The sequence below is a fragment of the Symphodus melops genome, assembly GCF_947650265.1.
Source record: "Symphodus melops genome assembly, chromosome: 12".
Taxonomy (NCBI): Eukaryota; Metazoa; Chordata; class Actinopteri; order Labriformes; family Labridae; genus Symphodus; species Symphodus melops.
The window spans coordinates 25,352,659-25,371,186 of record NC_136702.1 but is presented as its reverse complement, the minus strand read 5'-3'; the positions used below and the strand labels follow the sequence as shown (position 1 = coordinate 25,371,186).

Here is an 18,528-nt window from a genome sequence, read left to right as displayed (position 1 = left end):
AGGTGTGTGTGTTGTAAGAGTGTGTACAGTGTGTGTGTGTGTGTGTAAACCAGTATGAACCAAACTTTAACTCCTGTTGTGATTATGGACCTGAACGAGTTTCCTCTTCGTGCGGTTTGAATACAAAAACCAGGATGTGCCAAATTAACTCTCCTGCTGGGAGCATGACGGGGAATTCTGATTTTATAAACTCAGACATATTTGGGCCTTAAAGGAGCAGTCTGTCACTCTGCCCCTGGTGGTTAAAATGGGTACTGCAGTCTAAATTGTAATCATCACAGAGAGCTGTCTCCCCCGTCCTCTCGGTCCACACATCGATCCCCTGAGGAGGTGCTGAGACGTTTCCTCGTCACGTTTGGTCACTCTGGTTTTTGTTCTTCAGTTTCCCTTTAAAGCGTTTGGACTGAATAAGGAGATGATCTGTGTCGACTTCTCTCAGGCTGATTTTACCAGGACTCTGCTCTGCGACGTGTGACCTCTGACCTCGTCCACGATGTAAAGTCTTACAGATTCAGATGTTTGCTCTTGATTTCGTATCAGTGAAGGGACGTGTGCAAAGATTCAAAGTGAGACAAACAGCTCATATTTGACACTTATAGTTATAAACGTGTTTCAACTGAATGTTTCTAGATCTCATTTTTGCATCACTTCCCTTTGAAATGCGCTGTTTTTATTCTGACCTGTTTTGTGACCGGAGCAACATGGAGTCACTCAGGAGTCGAGGTCTCGACCTGGATGGTTGTTGATCTCTCCTCCTGGTCGAACGTGACGTCTGGAGAGTAAACTGACTGAAAGCACAACGATCGGTTCTTTTTGTATGAAATCAACAAAATTAAAAGTAAATGTTTTAAAGATCTGTTCGTGTTTCTGCCTCTTATTTTATCTGCACCACGACACAAATGTGTGATCAATTAATAATAATAATCATTACTTAATGATCGATCGACCTATTGAAAGCCTGACTCAGCTTTCACCTCCTGTCTGAAGTCCTGCAGAACAAACATGTGTTAAAGGGACAGGCACATTTATACTTCAGTCATTTATGTTGTAAACTTTGGAGGAAATGATGCTGATCAGTGTTTCTCCTTTTGAGTTGTTTTTGTTATTGTTGCGCTCGATGAAGTAACAGACATGTCACGATCATATCAGATCATATCTGTTCATCTATTGGCACAAAACTAAAGTGGGCGGGAGTTTTGGACTAAAGTGCAGATTTTATTGGTGCGAGAGGTCCCAGTTTGTAGATACGCTTTTTCAATGATACAATGAAACTTTTACAACATTTTTTGTAAATGATTCTGCAGACCCCTTCAGGGTCCTGGGACCCGACTTTGAGAATCACTGTTCTAAAGTCCCGACCTTTGTACAGTGAAGTGTCTGAATCCACGACTTCCTTTTGGTTAAATCTCCAACCTCCATCTTAGTGGCCCAAAAAGATTCACACTGTAATCAGATTTAGATTTAGCTTAAACCGCTCTTGTCTGTTTTTTTAAATTCCAGGACTGTTTCCTCTGTCTGACTGAGTTCAGATGGATTAAGAAAACCAAAGTCATCGCCTGATGGAGCACTGTTTCACTTTGGTTTAAAGTTTGCTGCTGTTTGCAGGTTCTGCAGAGTCAGATCCCTTCAAAACCACAGTGACCTTATTCTTATTATTATTACTATTATGTGTCATTATTAAAGAAGGCCTTGTTCCTTTACCAGGAGAGCCATGTTCAGGTATGACACTATTTTAACTTGCAAAAATCAAAAACACTTTCATTCTCCCTCTGCTGATTAACTCATAGATATATAAACTAATAATGTTTATATATCTATATAGAATACCTAACCAGCACTCAGAAAACCCATAAAAACTCTCCCATCAATCATGTTCACTTTTGGTTTATGGTAACCGGAAGTCAAGTGATACTTCGAAGACTGCTTCCGGGTAGGAAACGCCTGTCACGGTAACTTTTTCCATCGGTTTAATTTTTAGGATTAGTGCTTGATAAATTTTAGATTATTGATTTCAAAAACAACTTTCGTGTACATATATATATATTTAACATTTTATTTTCTCGTAAAAAGTAAATAGAAACCGCGCCAAACTACGTCACCCACAATGCACTGCGCCCTGCAGGTCAAATCAGAATTTAAACGGCTAGCGCTGTTTCAAAGTAGCAGCGAGGAGAACTCGTCAGTACTGGAATATTTGGACTACTTGTTGTTTTTCTGGTTTCATGAGGATCTTGTTTAATCCCCCGGAAGCTCAGAGAGGATCCGGACTTTTGGACTTTTGGACTTTTAAGTTTACAACATGACTTTGTTGGTTTGTGTGGGCTAGCGGTGCTAGGCTAAGCTAAGTGGTTGCTAGCTGAGCTCGTGCGATGACTCGCGGAGAAACGTGAGTTTAGATTATGAACAGTTTGATGTGCTAGCCGGATTTAAAGAGTGTTTTTGTCTCAGTTCCGATCTTTGCCGAGCCGAACCGAGCCGAGCCGAGCCATGACTCTGGCTCCGAAGGAACTGTCCAACCTGCTGAGCATCATCTCGGAGGAGGCGTGCACCAACACCTTCGAGAGCCTCTCCACACACTTCCACCACTACTTCGGGAAAGCGGAGCACTTCCGGGTGGGCTCGGTTCTGGTGATGCTCCTGCAGCAGCCGGACCTGCTGCCCAGCTCCCCGCAGAGACTCACCGCCCTCTACCTGCTCTGGGAGATGTACCGAACCGAGCCGCTGGCCGCGAACCCGTTCGCCGCCGTGTTCGCTCACCTGCTGAACCCGTCACCTGCAGGGGAGGAGCAGGAGAAGGTGCTCTCAGGTAGGACTCGCTTCCTGCTCTGTGACGTCACACCAGCGCGTGCTGCTTCCTGACCTACACAGTATATTTAAAGAGGACATATTCTCCCGCTCTTTTCAAACAGTCCATAAAAGAATCATCTGTGTTTCTGGTCTTTGGTCCAAATATAACATGAAGCAGCAGAGACCAGCTCTCTCTGAACGCTCTGTTTTAGTGTGTGTGTCTCTTTAAATGCAACAAGCCCCGAGTTCAACCAGTAGCATCGCTTCTCTGTAGAGAATAAAAATGGCCGACCTGTGTAAAAGTGTATCTCTATTCTGGAGGTGGAGAAACAACCCAATGAGTCTGATTCATTCACTTATTAAACGTCTCTGATTGGCCAGAACGCTCTTCATAAAGTAAATCTCTTTTGACCCCTCCAGGCTTCCTTCCTCCCATCACCCAGCCGGAGAAGTTCTTCCTGTCTCAGCTGATGTTGGCTCCGCCCAGAGATCTGTTCAAGAAGACGCCTCGACAGGTGTCCTGCATGGACGTGGGCAACATGCCGCAGTCCATCGACATCAGCGGGCTGCAGCTCGCCTTAGCAGGTCAGTAATGCACCGCCACACACACGACATGAAGCCGTTTCATTGGTCCAGACTGGAGGAAGGTGGTCAGTGTGTGTGTGTGTGTGTTTTGTAGAGCGACAGTCCGAGCTGCCCACTCAGAGTAAAGCCAGCTTCCCCAGCATCCTCAACGACCCCGATCCAGATTCATCAAACTCAGGGTTCGACAGCTCAGTGGCCAATCAGATCATCGAGTCTCTGGTCACAGGGCCCCGCCCACCACTGGAGAGTAAGTGTGGTTTTATGTTAAAGGGGAACCGAGGACCTTGTTGGGTTTTTAGTCGGACTGAAGGAAGTTGGTCTGATTGAGGTCCAGACGCTCCGGAGATGAGACGTGCGTTCTGTTCTGTGTGCCCTCAGGTCACTTCAGACCCGAGTTCATCCGTCCGCCGCCTCCTCTGCACGTGTGCGAGGACGAGCTGGCGTGGCTGAACCCCACGGAGCCGGATCACAGCGTGCAGTGGGACCGCTCCATGTGTGTGAAGAACAGCACGGGCGTGGAGATCAAACGCATCATGTCCAAAGCCTTCAAGAGCCCGCTGTCGGCCCAGCAGCAGTCACAGGTGAGCTCACAGAGGGTCAACCTGGGACGGGTCAGACCGTCATCAGATCCTGTAACATCAGCTCTGTGTGTGTGTGTGTGTGTGTGTGTAGCTGCTGGCCGAGCTGGAGAAGGACCCGAAGCTGGTGTATCACATCGGCCTGTCCCCGGCGAAGCTCCCCGACCTGGTGGAGAACAACCCGCTGGTGGCCATCGAGATGCTGCTGAAGCTGATGCAGAGCAGTCAGATCACCGAGTACTTCTCTGTGCTCGTCAACATGGACATGTCTCTGCACTCCATGGAGGTCGTCAACAGGTCAGGGTCACTCCCGTGATTCCCCGTTTCCTGTTTCCAGATGATCAAACATGACTCGTGTGATTCTGATGGTTCTGTTTGTCTCGTCCTCGTCAGGTTGACCACGGCCGTCGACCTGCCGCCCGAGTTCATCCACCTCTACATCTCCAACTGCATCTCCACCTGTGAGCAGATCAAAGACAAGTACATGCAGGTACTCGTCCACCGCCGTCCCTCCATGCAAACACACACCGCTTACATCAGGGGGGTCCAAAGTGCGGCCCGGGGGCCATTTGTGGCCCTTGAGGGGATTTTTTTGCGGCCTTCGACTTCAATCGAAGAATCAGAAGATTATGTCCCGAGGTCTCATTCAGATTATATATTTAGTTTATTTTTCTTTTTTCCTGTTAGTGAGAGCTGAAAGATGTTTAATAACCTGAAATAAATGCACATATAAATCATTAACCAAGTTACAGATTTGATTCTGAGAAAAACAAATAAAAAAACAGAAAAAGAATAATGAAAAAATACATAAAGTTCCTTTTACAATATTATTTAAAATGAAACCTCCCCCCCCACCAAAACAAAACAACCAAAAGAAAAAAACCTGTTACCTGAAATGAAAAAAGTTTGGACATCGCAGACTTACATCTTTCTCTGTTTAATGCAAACTTCATGAGCTCTTTAAAAACATGCATCAAACCAACAATCAGCCAGCAGAGGGCGCTGCTGAGTCAGTATTTAAGATGCTCTGTGGTGTTTCTCTCTGCAGAACCGTCTGGTGCGCCTGGTCTGCGTCTTCCTCCAGTCTCTGATCAGGAACAAGATCATAAACGTTCAGGACCTCTTCATCGAGGTTCAGGCTTTCTGCATCGAGTTCAGCCGCATCCGCGAAGCTGCCGGACTCTTCCGCCTCCTCAAGACCCTGGACACGGGAGAGAACCCGGCCGAGGCCAAACCCGCAAAATAACCCTCCTCACAGAGACGCTGCACCCGCACAACGGGTTTCAAGTTAAAACATACTGAAGGGGGCGTGGTTTGAGTTGAAGGGGTGTGGTTTGAATTGACAGAAGTGGAAGGGGGCGTGGTTTGAGTTGACAGAAGTGGAAGGGGTGTGGTTTGAGTTGACAGAGGTGGAAGGGGCGTGGTTTGAGTTGAAGGATGCTGAAGGGGCGTGGTTTGAGTTGACAGAGGTGGAAGGGGGCGTGGTTTGAGTTGACAGAAGCGGAAGGGGCGTGGTTTGAGTTGACAGAAGCAGAAGGTGGCGTGGTTTGAGTTGACAGAAGCTGAAGGGGGCGTGGTTTGAGTTGACAGAAGCTGAAGGGGGCGTGGTTTGAGTTGAAGGATGCTGAAGGGGCGTGGTTTGAGTTGACAGAGGTGGAAGGGGGCGTGGTTTGAGTTGACAGAAGCAGAAGGGGGCGTGGTTTGAGTTGACAGAAGCAGAAGGGGGCGTGGTTTGGTTCAGCCTGTTGATCCCAGCAGGTGAATGGTTGTTTTGTAAATATGTGGTGAGGACGATCAGTCTGCAGGTTCATCGTTTACCCCTCTCTCTCTTTTCAGATTAACTCGGCCTCCTCTCTCTCTCTCTCTCTGCTTTTGAATTAAAAACATTTTTCTGTAATTAAACAAACTCTTCTCTCCTTTGACGTGGCGTGTTGTTTCATTTCTTCAGTGGCGTTTGTTTTCATCATGACATCGTGAGTTTTATTCAGGTTAGCGTGTTCCAACTGATATATTTATGCTAAGCTACGCTAACAGGCTCACACACATCAAGTAATCTAATGAGCAGTGAAGTCACTGAACAAACGTGAGGTCAGACCTGGAGTCCACCTGTCCGTCACCATGGCAACGGGAGGTGTTACACAGATACCAGAACAGACAACGTTTTAATACAAAATCTGTTTATTAAGTGTTTTAAAAAAAACAGAAAAAGTGAAAGTTCAGATTCTCTTATTTGATGTAACAGACAGCAGTGGGCGGAGCCTAAATCAACCCTCTCTTTGTACCTGATTGTCAAAGTGTCACAGTATCTGTACCCTGTTAGAAAGCGTTTGTATATTTCACTTCCTGTCTGTGGCGCTCGCTCTGAAGTCACCGCTGACCTTCAGTCCGTCCTGCGTGTTGGAGCGCTCTACGCTCGCTTCATGCCGCGCGCCATCAGGCACGCGAACACCGTCATCACCATCTTTGGTTTCACCTCCACCAGGTCCTCCGGCAGCGCGTATACACGGGCGCCGATCTTCCTCGCCATGGAGATGGCGTACCTGGAGACAGAGGGAGAGCACATGGTGAGGGACGCTCCAGCTCTCCAGAGTCCATTTAAAAACATCAGACAGGATTCAGTGTGTGAGTCAGTGTGTGAGTCAGTGTGTGAGTCAGTGTGTGAGTCAGTGAGTCAGTGTGTGAGTCAGTGAGTCAGTGTGTGAGTCAGTGTGTGAGTCAGTGTGTGAGTCAGTGAGTCAGTGAGTCAGTGTGTGAGTCAGTGTGTGAGTCAGTGAGTCAGTGTGTGAGTCAGTGAGTCAGTGTGTGAGTCAGTGTGTGAGTCAGTGAGTCAGTGTGTGACTCAGTGAGTCAGTGTGTGAGTCAGTGTGTGAGTCAGTGTGTGAGTCAGTGTGTGACTCAGTGAGTCAGTGTGTGAGTCAGTGTGTGAGTCAGTGTGTGACTCAGTGTGTGATTGATTCAGTGTGTGATTGATTCAGTGTGTGATTGATTCAGTGTGTGATTGATTCAGTGTGTGATTGATTCAGTGTGTGACTCAGTGTGTGATTGATTCAGTGTGTGAGTCAGTGTGTGATTGATTCAGTGTGTGATTGATTCAGTGTGTGAGTCAGTGTGTGATTCAGTGTGTGACTCAGTGAGTCAGTGTGTGAGTCAGTGTGTGACTCAGTGAGTCAGTGTGTGAGTCAGTGAGTCAGTGTGTGACTCAGTGAGTCAGTGTGTGAGTCAGTGTGTGACTCAGTGTGTGACTCAGTGAGTCAGTGTGTGAGTCAGTGTGTGACTCAGTGTGTGAGTCAGTGAGTCAGTGTGTGAGTCAGTGTGTGAGTCAGTGAGTCAGTGTGTGAGTCAGTGTGTGACTCAGTGTGTGACTCAGTGTGTGAGTCAGTGTGTGAGTCAGTGTGTGAGTCAGTGTGTGACTCAGTGTGTGAGTCAGTGTGTGAGTCAGTGTGTGAGTCAGTGTGTGACTCAGTGTGTGAGTCAGTGTGTGAGTCAGTGTGTGAGTCAGTGTGTGAGTCAGTGTGTGAGTCAGTGAGTCAGTGTGTGAGTCAGTGTGTGAGTCAGTGTGTGAGTCAGTGTGTGAGTCAGTGTGTGAGTCAGTGTGTGAGTCAGTGTGTGAGTCAGTGAGTCAGTGTGTGAGTCAGTGTGTGAGTCAGTGTGTGAGTCAGTGTGTGAGTCAGTGAGTCAGTGTGTGAGTCAGTGTGTGAGTCAGTGTGTGAGTCAGTGAGTCAGTGTGTGAGTCAGTGTGTGAGTCAGTGTGTGAGTCAGTGTGTGAGTCAGTGTGTGAGTCAGTGTGTGAGTCAGTGTGTGACTCAGTGTGTGAGTCAGTGTGTGATTCAGTGTGTGACTCAGTGTGTGACTCAGTGTGTGAGTCAGTGTGTGAGTCAGTGTGTGATTCAGTGTGTGAGTCAGTGTGTGACTCAGTGTGTGAGTCAGTGTGTGAGTCAGTGTGTGATTCAGTGTGTGACTCAGTGTGTGAGTCAGTGTGTGACTCAGTGTGTGAGTCAGTGTGTGACTCAGTGTGTGAGTCAGTGTGTACTTTGCGTTGTTGAGTTTCTCCTCCTCGGTCAGGTCTTCAGTCTTCAGCAGGTCGTATTTGATCGATCCGGGCTGAATGGCATCGATCAGATCCAGGACAGGCATGCTGCTGCTGATGGAGCCGTCCTGCACACACACACACACACACACACACACACACACACACACACACAGAGACACACACACACACACACACACACACACACACACAGAGACACACTAATAATTACACACTTCATCCAGACATCGTCGCACCAGTAACTTAGATTAAATCTATCTGATCTGTAGAGATGTGTCATCAGTCAGAGTTTGTGCGTGTGTGTGTGTGTGTGTGTGTGTGTGTGTGTGTGTGTGTGTGTGTGTACCTTGAAGCTGCTGATAGTTGGTTTTCCAGCCTGAGACAACGTGCCGTTCACCCAGACCACGATGGTGTCATCGATCACTTTCTGTCCGTCACCGAGATCCTCCAGGATGTTCAGAGTGTATCTGAGACACACACACACACACACACACACACACACACACACACACACACACACACACACACACACACACACACACACACACACACACACACACACACACACACACACACACACACACACACACACACACACACAGGTTTAGATGTTAAAGACCTGCAGAATTCTTCTCGTCTCTCTGATTGATTCATCCAGTGTTGTTACCTCCTCATCAGCTGCCACAGCAGAGCGAGGGTGAGGGTTCGATTCCCTGCGTTCAGGTCCTGACCTGCGATTCCGACCAGAGAGAACTTGGCCTCCTTCTTGCCCAGCTCCACGGCGTAGTTACAGTTCTCCAGCTGAGGACACATTTATAACTGTCATACACTCCACTGTGTGCTGAACTGGCTCATGTCCTCTAGCGCCACCATCAGGTCACTATTGTAATGTGTGCAGTGTGCTCTTTCCTGATGTTGTGATGTCATGTGATCAGCTGTTTTACCTTCTTCATGTTGCTGCCCAGTTTAGGATACGGAGGTTTGTTCACTTTGTCCCAATCCACGGGAACCTTAATCTTCTCGTACAACTGGAAGATCACCAGAGCGTCATCGATGTCTCTGTAACACACACACACACACACACACACACACACACACACACACACACACACACACACACACACACACACACACACACACACACACACACACACACACACACACACACACACACACACACACGTGAGAGGTTAGAACGCAGAAAGCTTTACAGACCCATGCAGAGCTGGCTAAACACTGAAGCTACAGTGTCCACCACATGCAGAGCTGGCTAAACACTGAAGCTACAGTGTCCACCACATGCAGAGCTGGCTAAACACTGAAGCTACAGTGTCCACCACATGCAGAGCTGGCTAAACACTGAAGCTACAGTGTCCACCACATGCAGAGCTGGCTAAACACTGAAGCTACAGTGTCCACCACATGCTGACCTGTGTGAGAGGAGGGGGGGAGACAGCTCTCTGTGATGATTACAGTTTAGACTGCAGTACTCATTTTAAACACTAGGGGGCAGAGCTGCTATTGTTGGATTAGTAGAAATTGTGAATCTATCTAAATCAGAACAAACATTCAAATATTTTGATGAATTCAAAATCCAAAACATTTGATGAGGAGAAGAGTGAGTGATTTATGGATAAATGATGCAGCTGTATAAAGTATATGTTAGAGAAGAGAGTTCTCTTACGCGTAAAGGTGATTGACTCGAGGGTTCACTCCCAAAGAGTTCATCCAGTTCCTGAAGGTCCGCTCCTCTCTGGTCTCACCTGCACAGAAACACCTGGTTAAACTCTCTGAAGGTGAACACAGATTAAATAAAGTTTTCTTTGAAGTATTTGGACTGGACTTCTGGCAGGATGTTGTCGGAGGACGGTCTGACCTTCGATGGAGCTCCAGTCGATGTCCTGGTTCTCGGGTTTCTTCAGAGCCGGGTATTTGTTGAACAGGTTCGCCACGAAGGCCAGATTCAGTTTGGGGTTTCCTCGGACGACGTCGGGGGGCATGACGAACTGTCTGCAGCCGAGCCGGTCGGCCTGGTCCAGCATGCACTCGGCCCGCTTCAGGTCCTCCTTCTCCTGCACGGACAAACCAGGACGCTTCCAGTCAGTAACGAGTCGTTTCATCAGTAAATCACATTTTAGCTGAACCCTCATCGCCTGCACAGACTCCACCTGCTGGTTCCTGTGTAGACCCTGATCAGATACTAAACACCCCTCCCCCCTCAGTCCCTCTCAGACCTCCTGGCACCCACGTAGTGTACCAAGTCCTGAAACCTTCAGCCCTCAGACCCTGGCCTGCTTTCTGTGGGGACTGTGACCCCGGACGTCAGACTCAGCTGCAGACCCTCACCCTGATGCCCGACACGTCGATGGCGATCGGGGGGATTCCATCCTCGTCTCCTTTGGGTGCCACCTGGTTCAGGAGGTTGTAGTACGCCTTAGAGTCCTGAAACAGAACACACACCGAGGTCACATGACTTCACCTCACACAGAATAACAAACGCTCTCCTACAAACAAGAGTCCAGTCGATGCAGTCAGAACACAACACGTTCAAGATGTACATGGACGCCTCCACATGTTGGAGACACTGGGGTGACTCAAACAAACATGGACGCCTCCGTGTGTCGTGTGGTGACTGTGACGCTTCTCAAACAAAGATGGACGCCTCCGTGTGTCGTGTGGTGACTGTGACGCTTCTCAAACAAACATGGACGCCTCTGTGTGTCGTGTGGTGACTTTGACGCTTCTCAAACAAACATGGACGCCTCTGTGTGTCGTGTGGTGACTGTGACGCTTCTCAAACAAACATGGACGCCTCCGTGTGTCGTGTGGTGACTGTGACGCTTCTCAAACAAACATGGACGCCTCCGTGTGTCGTGTGGTGACTGTGACGCTTCTCAAACAAACATGGACGCCTCCGTGTGTCGTGTGGTGACTGTGACGCTTCTCAAACAAACATGGACGCCTCCGTGTGTCGTGTGGTGACTGTGACGCTTCTCAAACAAACATGGACGCCTCCGTGTGTCGTGTGGTGACTGTGACGCTTCTCAAACAAACATGGACGCCTCCGTGTGTCGTGTGGTGACTTTGACGCTTCTCAAACAAACATGGACGCCTCCGTGTGTCGGCGTAAAACGTGTAAAATAAGGAACAAAGTCACATTCAAAGCTTCTTGTGTATTTTCGTTGATTTGATCAAAGTAATAAGAGGACGTGACTTGAAAATGATGAGTGTCAAATGTGTTTCTACGAGTGTTAGTGAAGACCGCCCTCATCACGACCTGCCTGAGACCAGAGCGCTCCTACAACGAGTCCAGGACCCGGACATTTAGGGTCCAAGACCGAGTCAATAAGACACCGGGAGAGATTTACAAAGAGAAGAACCGGCAGACTGACAGATCTCTTGTGTGAGTGTGTGAGTGTGTGTGTTGTGTGTGTTGTGTGTGTAGTGTGTGTGAGTGTGTGTGTTGTGTGTGTCGTGTGTGAGTGTGTGCTCACCTTGATGTCGGAGCTGAAGTTGTTGATCTTCCCACAGCCCGCCTCCTCCAGGTGATAGTTGGCCCACCTGAGCAGCAGCTCCTCAGGAGAGAGCTTCATCAGATCCTCCAGAGACTCTCCATCACGCAGCAGAGCAATCAGAGCTACACACACACACACACACACACACACACACACACACACACACACACACACACACACACACACACACACACACACACACACACACACACACACACACACACACACACACACACACAAAAAGACACACGCGCACACACACGCACACACGCACACACACAAGAAGTGCTGTTAGTTTGACATCAAGAGCCAGGTTAGCTACACATCAGCTCTGTGCTAAGCTAAGCTAAGCTAACTGGCTAATGGAGCTAGCTTGTTTTGTACTGATGTTTTGTATTGGGCCGTGGGTCTGAAACTCTCTCGACCTTCTCAGGACGGGATGAAACATGTCTGTCATAAACAGCTGATCCAAACCTTCGTTCTTGCTGAGCTCGATGTCTGCGAACAGTCCGATCTTGATCACCTGCCACAGCAGACCCAGGACCAGGTGCTGCCTGCCCTCTTTCAGGTCCTCGGCTCCGATGTTGACCACGTGACAGCCGATGGCCGACGCCGAGTTCAGAGCCAGGTTCAGGTTCTCCTATAAGACCAGGGACACAACGCAGGATGTGAAGAACAGAAGTCCTACTGATTGGTTCAAAGACGGCAGGATCAAGGACTCAAGACGAGAAACACAAAGTCCAGAGGTGATCCAGAATCTGGTTTTCATTCAAAGTAAGACCACTTCCCTCTGTGAGCCAAACATGGAGACTAACTGGATCCAGACTAGACTCACTGTAAACTCAAACTGGATCCAGACTAGACTCACTGTAAACTCAAACTGGATCCAGACGGGGCTCACTGTAAAGTTAAACTGGATCCAGACTAGACTCACTGTACACTCAAACTGGATCCAGACTGGGCTCACTGTAAACTCAAACTGGATCCAGACGGGGCTCACTGTAAAGTTAAACTGGATCCAGACTGGGCTCACTGTAAACTCAAACTGGATCCAGACTGGGCTAACTGTAAACTCAAACTGGATCCAGACTGGACTCACTGTAAACTCAAACTGGATCTAGACTGGGCTCACTGTAAACTCAAACTGGATCCAGACTGGGCTCACTGTAAACTCAAACTGGATCCAGACGGGGCTCACTGTAAAGTCAAACTGGATCCAGACTGGGCTCACTGTAAAAGTCAAACTGGATCCAGACGGGGCTCACTGTAAACTCAAACTGGATCCAGACTGGACTCACTGTAAAGTCAAACTGGATCCAGACTGGACTCACTGTAAAGTCAAACTGGATCCAGACGGGGCTCACTGTAAACTCAAACTGGATCCAGACTGGACTCACTGTAAAGTCAAACTGGATCCAGACTGGACTCACTGTAAACTCAAACTGGATCCAGACTGGACTCACTGTAAACTCAAACTGGATCCAGACTGGACTCACTGTAAACTCAAACTGGATCCAGACTGGGCTCACTGTAGTGTGAGCTGGTTGACCTTTGAATGGTCACATGAGGGCGTTTGAGGAGGCTCACCTGGATGGTGAAGGGCGTGAGCTTCTTCTTGTTGATGGTCCTCTCGTCGATGGTGTCGGGAACAGACAGGTTGATCATCTTACTGACAGGTGAGATCACACACACGTGTTACTCAGGTGAGATCACACACGTGTTACTCAGGTGAGATCACACACACGTGTTACTCATGTGAGATCACACACGTGTTACTCATGTGAGATCACACACACACACAGGTGTTACTCATGTGAGATCACACAGGTGTTACTCATGTGAGATCACACACGTGTTACTCATGTGAGATCACACACGTGTTACTCATGTGAGATCACACACAGGTGTTACTCATGTGAGATCACACACGTGTTACTCATGTGAGATCACACACGTGTTACTCATGTGAGATCACACACAGGTGTTACTCATGTGAGATCACACACAGGTGTTACTCATGTGAGATCACACACAGGTGTTACTCATGTGAGATCACACACACGTGTTACTCATGTGAGATCACACACGTGTTACTCATGTGAGATCACACACACGTGTTACTCATGTGAGATCACACACGTGTTACTCATGTGAGATCACACAGGTGTTACTCATGTGAGATCACACACGTGTTACTCATGTGAGATCACACAGGTGTTACTCATGTGAGATCACACACGTGTTACTCATGTGAGATCACACACAGGTGTTACTCATGTGAGATCACACACACGTGTTACTCATGTGAGATCACACACGTGTTACTCATGTGAGATCACACAGGTGTTACTCATGTGAGATCACACACGTGTTACTCATGTGAGATCACACAGGTGTTACTCATGTGAGATCACACAGGTGTTACTCATGTGAGATCACACACGTGTTACTCATGTGAGATCACACAGGTGTTACTCATGTGAGATCACACACACACACACACACGTGTTACTCAGGTGAGATCACACACAGGTGTTACTCATGTGAGATCACACACGTGTTACTCATGTGAGATCACACACGTGTTACTCATGTGAGATCACACACGTGTTACTCATGTGAGATCACACACGTGTTACTCATGTGAGATCACACACGTGTTACTCATGTGAGATCACACACACACACAGGTGTTACTCATGTGAGATCACACACACACACAGGTGTTACTCATGTGAGATCACACAGGTGTTACTCATGTGAGATCACACACGTGTTACTCATGTGAGATCACACACACACACACGTGTTACTCATGTGAGATCACACACAGGTGTTACTCATGTGAGATCACACACGTGTTACTCAGGTGAGATCACACACACACACAGGTGTTACTCAGGTGAGATCACACACGTGTTACTCATGTGAGATCACACAGGTGTTACTCATGTGAGATCACACACACACACAGGTGTTACTCAGGTGAGAGAGGGGCATTCATCACAGACTGTATGAAATCTGCTCCTACCACAGAATGATCCCGTCTCCCATGGCGGTGAAAAGGTCGTTCTGGGACGGATCCATGGGCAGAACATGCTGACAGTCTGGATCTTTCTCCAGAGCTTTATTGATCCAGTTCACAAAGGCCACCTTCTCCTCCTCTGCAGGAGGAACACACACACACAACCATGATGTCAACACCTTTAGAATAAAGATGTGTGTGTGTGTGTGTGTGTGTGTGTGTGTACCTGAGTACGAGTGCTGAGTTCCTGACTGCTCCGAGGTTCCTGCCACGTTATAGATTCCTTCTTTCTTATTGATGGCCTTCCTGAACGTCTTGGCTACCTCAGTGCTCTTGAGCCCGTGGACGACCTGCAGAGGGAGGCGTGTCATAAAGGGTTCAGAGCTGTGTGTCCGTCTTCATGATGTCACACACTCACCTGAGTGAACTCATCAAAGGTGAGCTGCTCGCTGCTCCTGGTCAGCTCCTGCACGATCTCTCTGATCTTATATCCAGGCAGAGCCAGGTTAGCTGCTCGGAACAGATCTGTGAGCTCTGCCTTACTCACAAAGCCATTATTATCCACATCTGAGGAGGAGCAGGAGGAGGGGGGAGGAGGAGGGGGAGGAGGGGGGAGGAGAGAGGGGAGAGAGAGAGGAGGGGGAGAGGGGGAGGAGAGAGCAGGGGGGGAGGAGGAGGAGCAGGGGGAGGAGGGGGGAGAGAGAGGAGGGGGAGAGAAGAGGAGGGGGAGAGAGGAGGAGGAGAGAGAGAGAGGAGGAGGAGAGAGAGGAGGAGGAGGAGAGAGAGGAGGAGGAGAGAGAGAGAGGAGGAGGAGAGAGAGGAGGAGGAGGAGAGAGAGGAGGAGGAGGAGAGAGAGGAGGAGGAGGAGAGAGGAGGAGGAGGAGAGAGAGGAGGAGGAGGAGAGAGGAGGAGGAGGAGAGAGAGGAGGAGGAGAGAGAGGAGGAGAGAGAGAGAGGAGGAGGAGAGAGAGGAGGAGGAGGAGAGAGGAGGAGGAGGAGAGAGAGGAGGAGGAGAGAGAGGAGGAGGAGGAGAGAGAGAGGAGGAGGAGAGAGAGGAGGAGGAGGAGAGAGAGGGGGAGGAGAGAGAGAGATGAGTATTGTGTCCTATCATAAATCTAATCCCACTCAAGGTGTGTGAGTGAGTGAGTGAGTGTGTGAGTGTGTGTGTGTGTGTGTGTGTGTGTGTGTGTGTGTGTGTGTGTGTGTGTGTGTGTGTGTATGTGTGTGTGTGTGTGTGTGCTCTGTGCTCTGTGTGTGTGTGTGTGTGTGTGTGTGTGTGTGTGTGTGTGCTCTGTGCTCTGTGTGTGTGTGTGTGTGTGTGTGTGTGTGCTCTGTGCTCTGTGTGTGTGTGTGTGTGTGTGTGTGTGTGTGCTCTGTGCTCTGTGTGTGTGTGTGTGTGTGTGTGTGTGTGTGTGTGCTCTGTGCTCTGTGCGTGTGTGTGTGTGTGTGTGTGTGTGTGCTCTGTGCTCTGTGTGTGTGTGTGTGTGTGTGTGTGTGTGTGTGCTCTGTGCTCTGTGTGTGTGTGTGTGTGTGTGTGTGTGTGTGTGTGTGTGCTCTGTGCTCTGTGTGTGTGTGTGTGTGTGTGTGTGTGTGTGTGCTCTGTGCTCTGTGTGTGTGTGTGTGTGTGTGTGTGTGCTCTGTGCTCTGTGCGTGTGTGTGTGTGTGTGTGTGTGTGTGTGTGTGTGTGTGTGTGTGTGTGTGTGCTCTGTGCTCTGTGCGTGTGTGTGTGTGTGTGTGTGTGTGTGCTCTGTGCTCTGTGTGTGTGTGTGTGTGTGTGTGTGTGTGTGTGCTCTGTGCTCTGTGTGTGTGTGTGTGTGTGTGTGCTCTGTGCTCTGTGTGTGTGTGTGTGTGTGTGTGTGTGTGTAACCCTAACCCTACCGGTCTTTGCGAAGGCTTCTCTGAGCTCCTCCAGCTCCTCTGCAGAGATGGGCGTGGCCATGTTTGGAGGCTGAAACATAAAGAAGTGTTTGAGAGAAAGGAGGAAGTGGACGATGAGTCCTGACTGTGTGATGCAAAGCGCTCACACTTCTCTGTTCTGCCTCGGACTTCCTGCCTGCGCTGCTCTCTGTTTGTCTGCTGTGTGAAATAAGAGCTGAGCAGCTGCTCACTTATTTAGAGAGTCCATCTTTGAGTCCCTTCACATGTGAACACTGCAGGCTGCCTTCATCAGCAGCACCTCCTCCTCTAACACACAATCATCAAGTTCAATTCAACATCCTCAAACTGAGGCCGGACTCTCTGAAACAGGAAACAGAGCTGAGTCTCCTGATGATCAGCTTGATGTGAGTCACTCCGACACTTTCAAAGGAAACATGAAGCTGCTCCGATCTGTCCTCAGCGGCTTTCAATAAATCAAATCTGACAATCAGACAAAAAGATGAGAAGCTGTCTTAAAATGTGAAGTTCTTTCGTGTGTGTGTGTGTGTGTGTGTGTGTGTGTGTGTGTGTGTGTGTGTGTGAGGCTCTGATTGCTCTGCTGCGTGAAAGTCTAAAGTCGTGTTATTTGAACACGTTACATTAGTTTGCTCTGTCAGCAGATTGGATTAAAAGCCTGAAGCCATGTTGACCTCCTGATATAAGATGTTGTCAGGTGTAGGTGTGTGTGTGTGTGTGTGTGTGTGTGTGTGTGTGTGTGTGTGTGTGTGTGTGTGTGTGTGTGTGTGTGTGTGTGTGTGTGTGTGTGTGTGTGTGTGTGTGTGTGTATTATTGCATATATTTGTGACTGTAAATAAGACACACACGGGTAGGACTTGGTGAGATTTGAGTGTGAGCTGGGGGACGACACGTCCCAGTGTGGTGAGCAGCAGACCGGACACTGAGAGACTCAGATCTGTCTCACACGTCTCCTTCGTCTCCAGATGTGAAAGCTGTCGTTAAATGTAGTGACGGGTGAACAGACGCCTCAGAGGATCGTCACTTCCTGCTGCAGCCTGCATGCTGACACGCTGGTCTGCAGCTTCAGAGGTGTGAAAGAGGCTGAGAGGAACGAGGAGCCCCGTTATCTGTTTCCTGTTTTCAGATCTTCAACTTAAAGGTCATCGATCAGAAATAACTCAGAACCATTTAAAAAGAGATCTTCTCTGAGAGATGGATCCCTGAGAATCTGCACATGTCTTTAACTTGTTCACACATTTATCAGAACGACTTTCTGCAGTTGATGTTTAAGTCTCACTGTTTGAAGTTTCAAAGGTCACATATTACCCAGAATCCTCTGCTCCATGTTCCTCTAACATGTGTCTCTAGTCTGTCTACAAACCCCCCAATGATGAAAAGTCCATCCTCTCTGTCTTCTGCCTGCTCAAACAGGCCGTTTGGAGATGTTCCCTTCATGACATCACAAAGGGCAGTAGCCCCTCCCTTTCATGACATCACAAAGGGCAGTAGCCCCTCCCTTTCATGACATCACAAAGGGCAGTAGCCCCTCCCACAGCTAGGTGTTTGTTCTGCCCTCTGAGTCTGCCTTCTCACCGTAAACAATAGGACATGGAGCCAGAAAGCAGCGAGTACACCCGAGCCCTTCCAGAGAGGGGGCGTGGTCAGACACAGCTCATTTACATATTTAAAGCTACAGACACAGAAACAGCCTGTTCTGAGCAGGGCTGAAATAGAGGGGTTTATAGACATGATCAAATACAGGATCAGAGTGGATTTACAAGCATTAACATGACGTTTCAAAGTGAAGTGAGAATCCTCAGATACTTCTTCCTCTCTGTGACTGAAGTTCACCTTTAATATGGACCTGGATCAGTTCTGTTGCATGTAACTTGAATTGACCTGTTTCCTGTTTGATCTTTAAGCGCCTGTTTGTTTGGATGTTGTCTCTCTGTGTATCTCCCTGTTGCTTCTTCTCATGTGTTATTTCTGACTTCCTCCCTCTGGTCTTCAGTAAATGACTCTCGGATACTGAACTTCCAGTTTTCTAAATCTGTTTTCACGAGGACCTGACGTCATGGACGGCACCGTCTCCGAGCAGCGTGTCAGATTATTCACA

At 48.5% G+C, this 18,528-nt stretch overlaps 2 protein-coding genes across 4 annotated transcripts in view; one reads left to right on the top strand and one right to left on the bottom strand.

The window, feature by feature from the left end:
• Nucleotides 1-2,051: 2,051 nt before the first annotated feature.
• Nucleotides 2,052-5,872, top strand: cnot11 (CCR4-NOT transcription complex, subunit 11). Its single transcript, XM_079357075.1, has 8 exons — nucleotides 2,052-2,806; nucleotides 3,208-3,372; nucleotides 3,467-3,619; nucleotides 3,751-3,953; nucleotides 4,045-4,247; nucleotides 4,344-4,440; nucleotides 4,999-5,277; nucleotides 5,358-5,872. The coding sequence occupies exons 1-7, from the start codon at nucleotides 2,488-2,490 to the stop codon at nucleotides 5,194-5,196; spliced, it is 1,338 nt and encodes a 445-aa protein (XP_079213201.1). The 5' UTR covers nucleotides 2,052-2,487; the 3' UTR covers nucleotides 5,197-5,277; nucleotides 5,358-5,872.
• Nucleotides 5,873-6,106: 234 nt separating this feature from the next.
• The window catches only part of LOC306832402 (plastin-2), a 36,055-nt gene continuing 23,633 nt past the window's right edge, over nucleotides 6,107-18,528 (bottom strand). For all 3 annotated transcript variants that reach the window (XM_079357053.1, XM_079357055.1, XM_079357054.1), the window contains 15 exons: nucleotides 16,416-16,485; nucleotides 14,957-15,105; nucleotides 14,765-14,888; nucleotides 14,545-14,677; nucleotides 13,101-13,182; nucleotides 11,988-12,153; nucleotides 11,493-11,635; nucleotides 10,345-10,440; nucleotides 9,875-10,070; nucleotides 9,683-9,761; nucleotides 8,943-9,057; nucleotides 8,666-8,799; nucleotides 8,345-8,465; nucleotides 7,981-8,105; nucleotides 6,107-6,490 (listed from right to left, as the gene is read on the bottom strand). In XM_079357053.1, coding sequence (XP_079213179.1) covers nucleotides 6,358-6,490; nucleotides 7,981-8,105; nucleotides 8,345-8,465; nucleotides 8,666-8,799; nucleotides 8,943-9,057; nucleotides 9,683-9,761; nucleotides 9,875-10,070; nucleotides 10,345-10,440; nucleotides 11,493-11,635; nucleotides 11,988-12,153; nucleotides 13,101-13,182; nucleotides 14,545-14,677; nucleotides 14,765-14,888; nucleotides 14,957-15,105; nucleotides 16,416-16,485 — 1,866 coding nt within the window. In that variant the 3' untranslated portion in view covers nucleotides 6,107-6,357. The remainder of the gene's footprint in view (nucleotides 6,491-7,980; nucleotides 8,106-8,344; nucleotides 8,466-8,665; nucleotides 8,800-8,942; nucleotides 9,058-9,682; nucleotides 9,762-9,874; nucleotides 10,071-10,344; nucleotides 10,441-11,492; nucleotides 11,636-11,987; nucleotides 12,154-13,100; nucleotides 13,183-14,544; nucleotides 14,678-14,764; nucleotides 14,889-14,956; nucleotides 15,106-16,415; nucleotides 16,486-18,528) is intronic.

Bases quoted from the DNA above. Each gene is read 5' to 3' on its own strand.
- cnot11 (XM_079357075.1), top strand. From the start codon at position 2,488: ATGACTCTGGCTCCGAAGGAACTGTCCAACCTGCTGAGCATCATCTCG. The intron at 3,954-4,044 runs GTGAGCTCACAG...GTGTGTGTGTAG, and splicing joins CGGCCCAGCAGCAGTCACAG to CTGCTGGCCGAGCTGGAGAA. The intron at 4,248-4,343 runs GTCAGGGTCACT...CGTCCTCGTCAG, and splicing joins TCCATGGAGGTCGTCAACAG to GTTGACCACGGCCGTCGACC.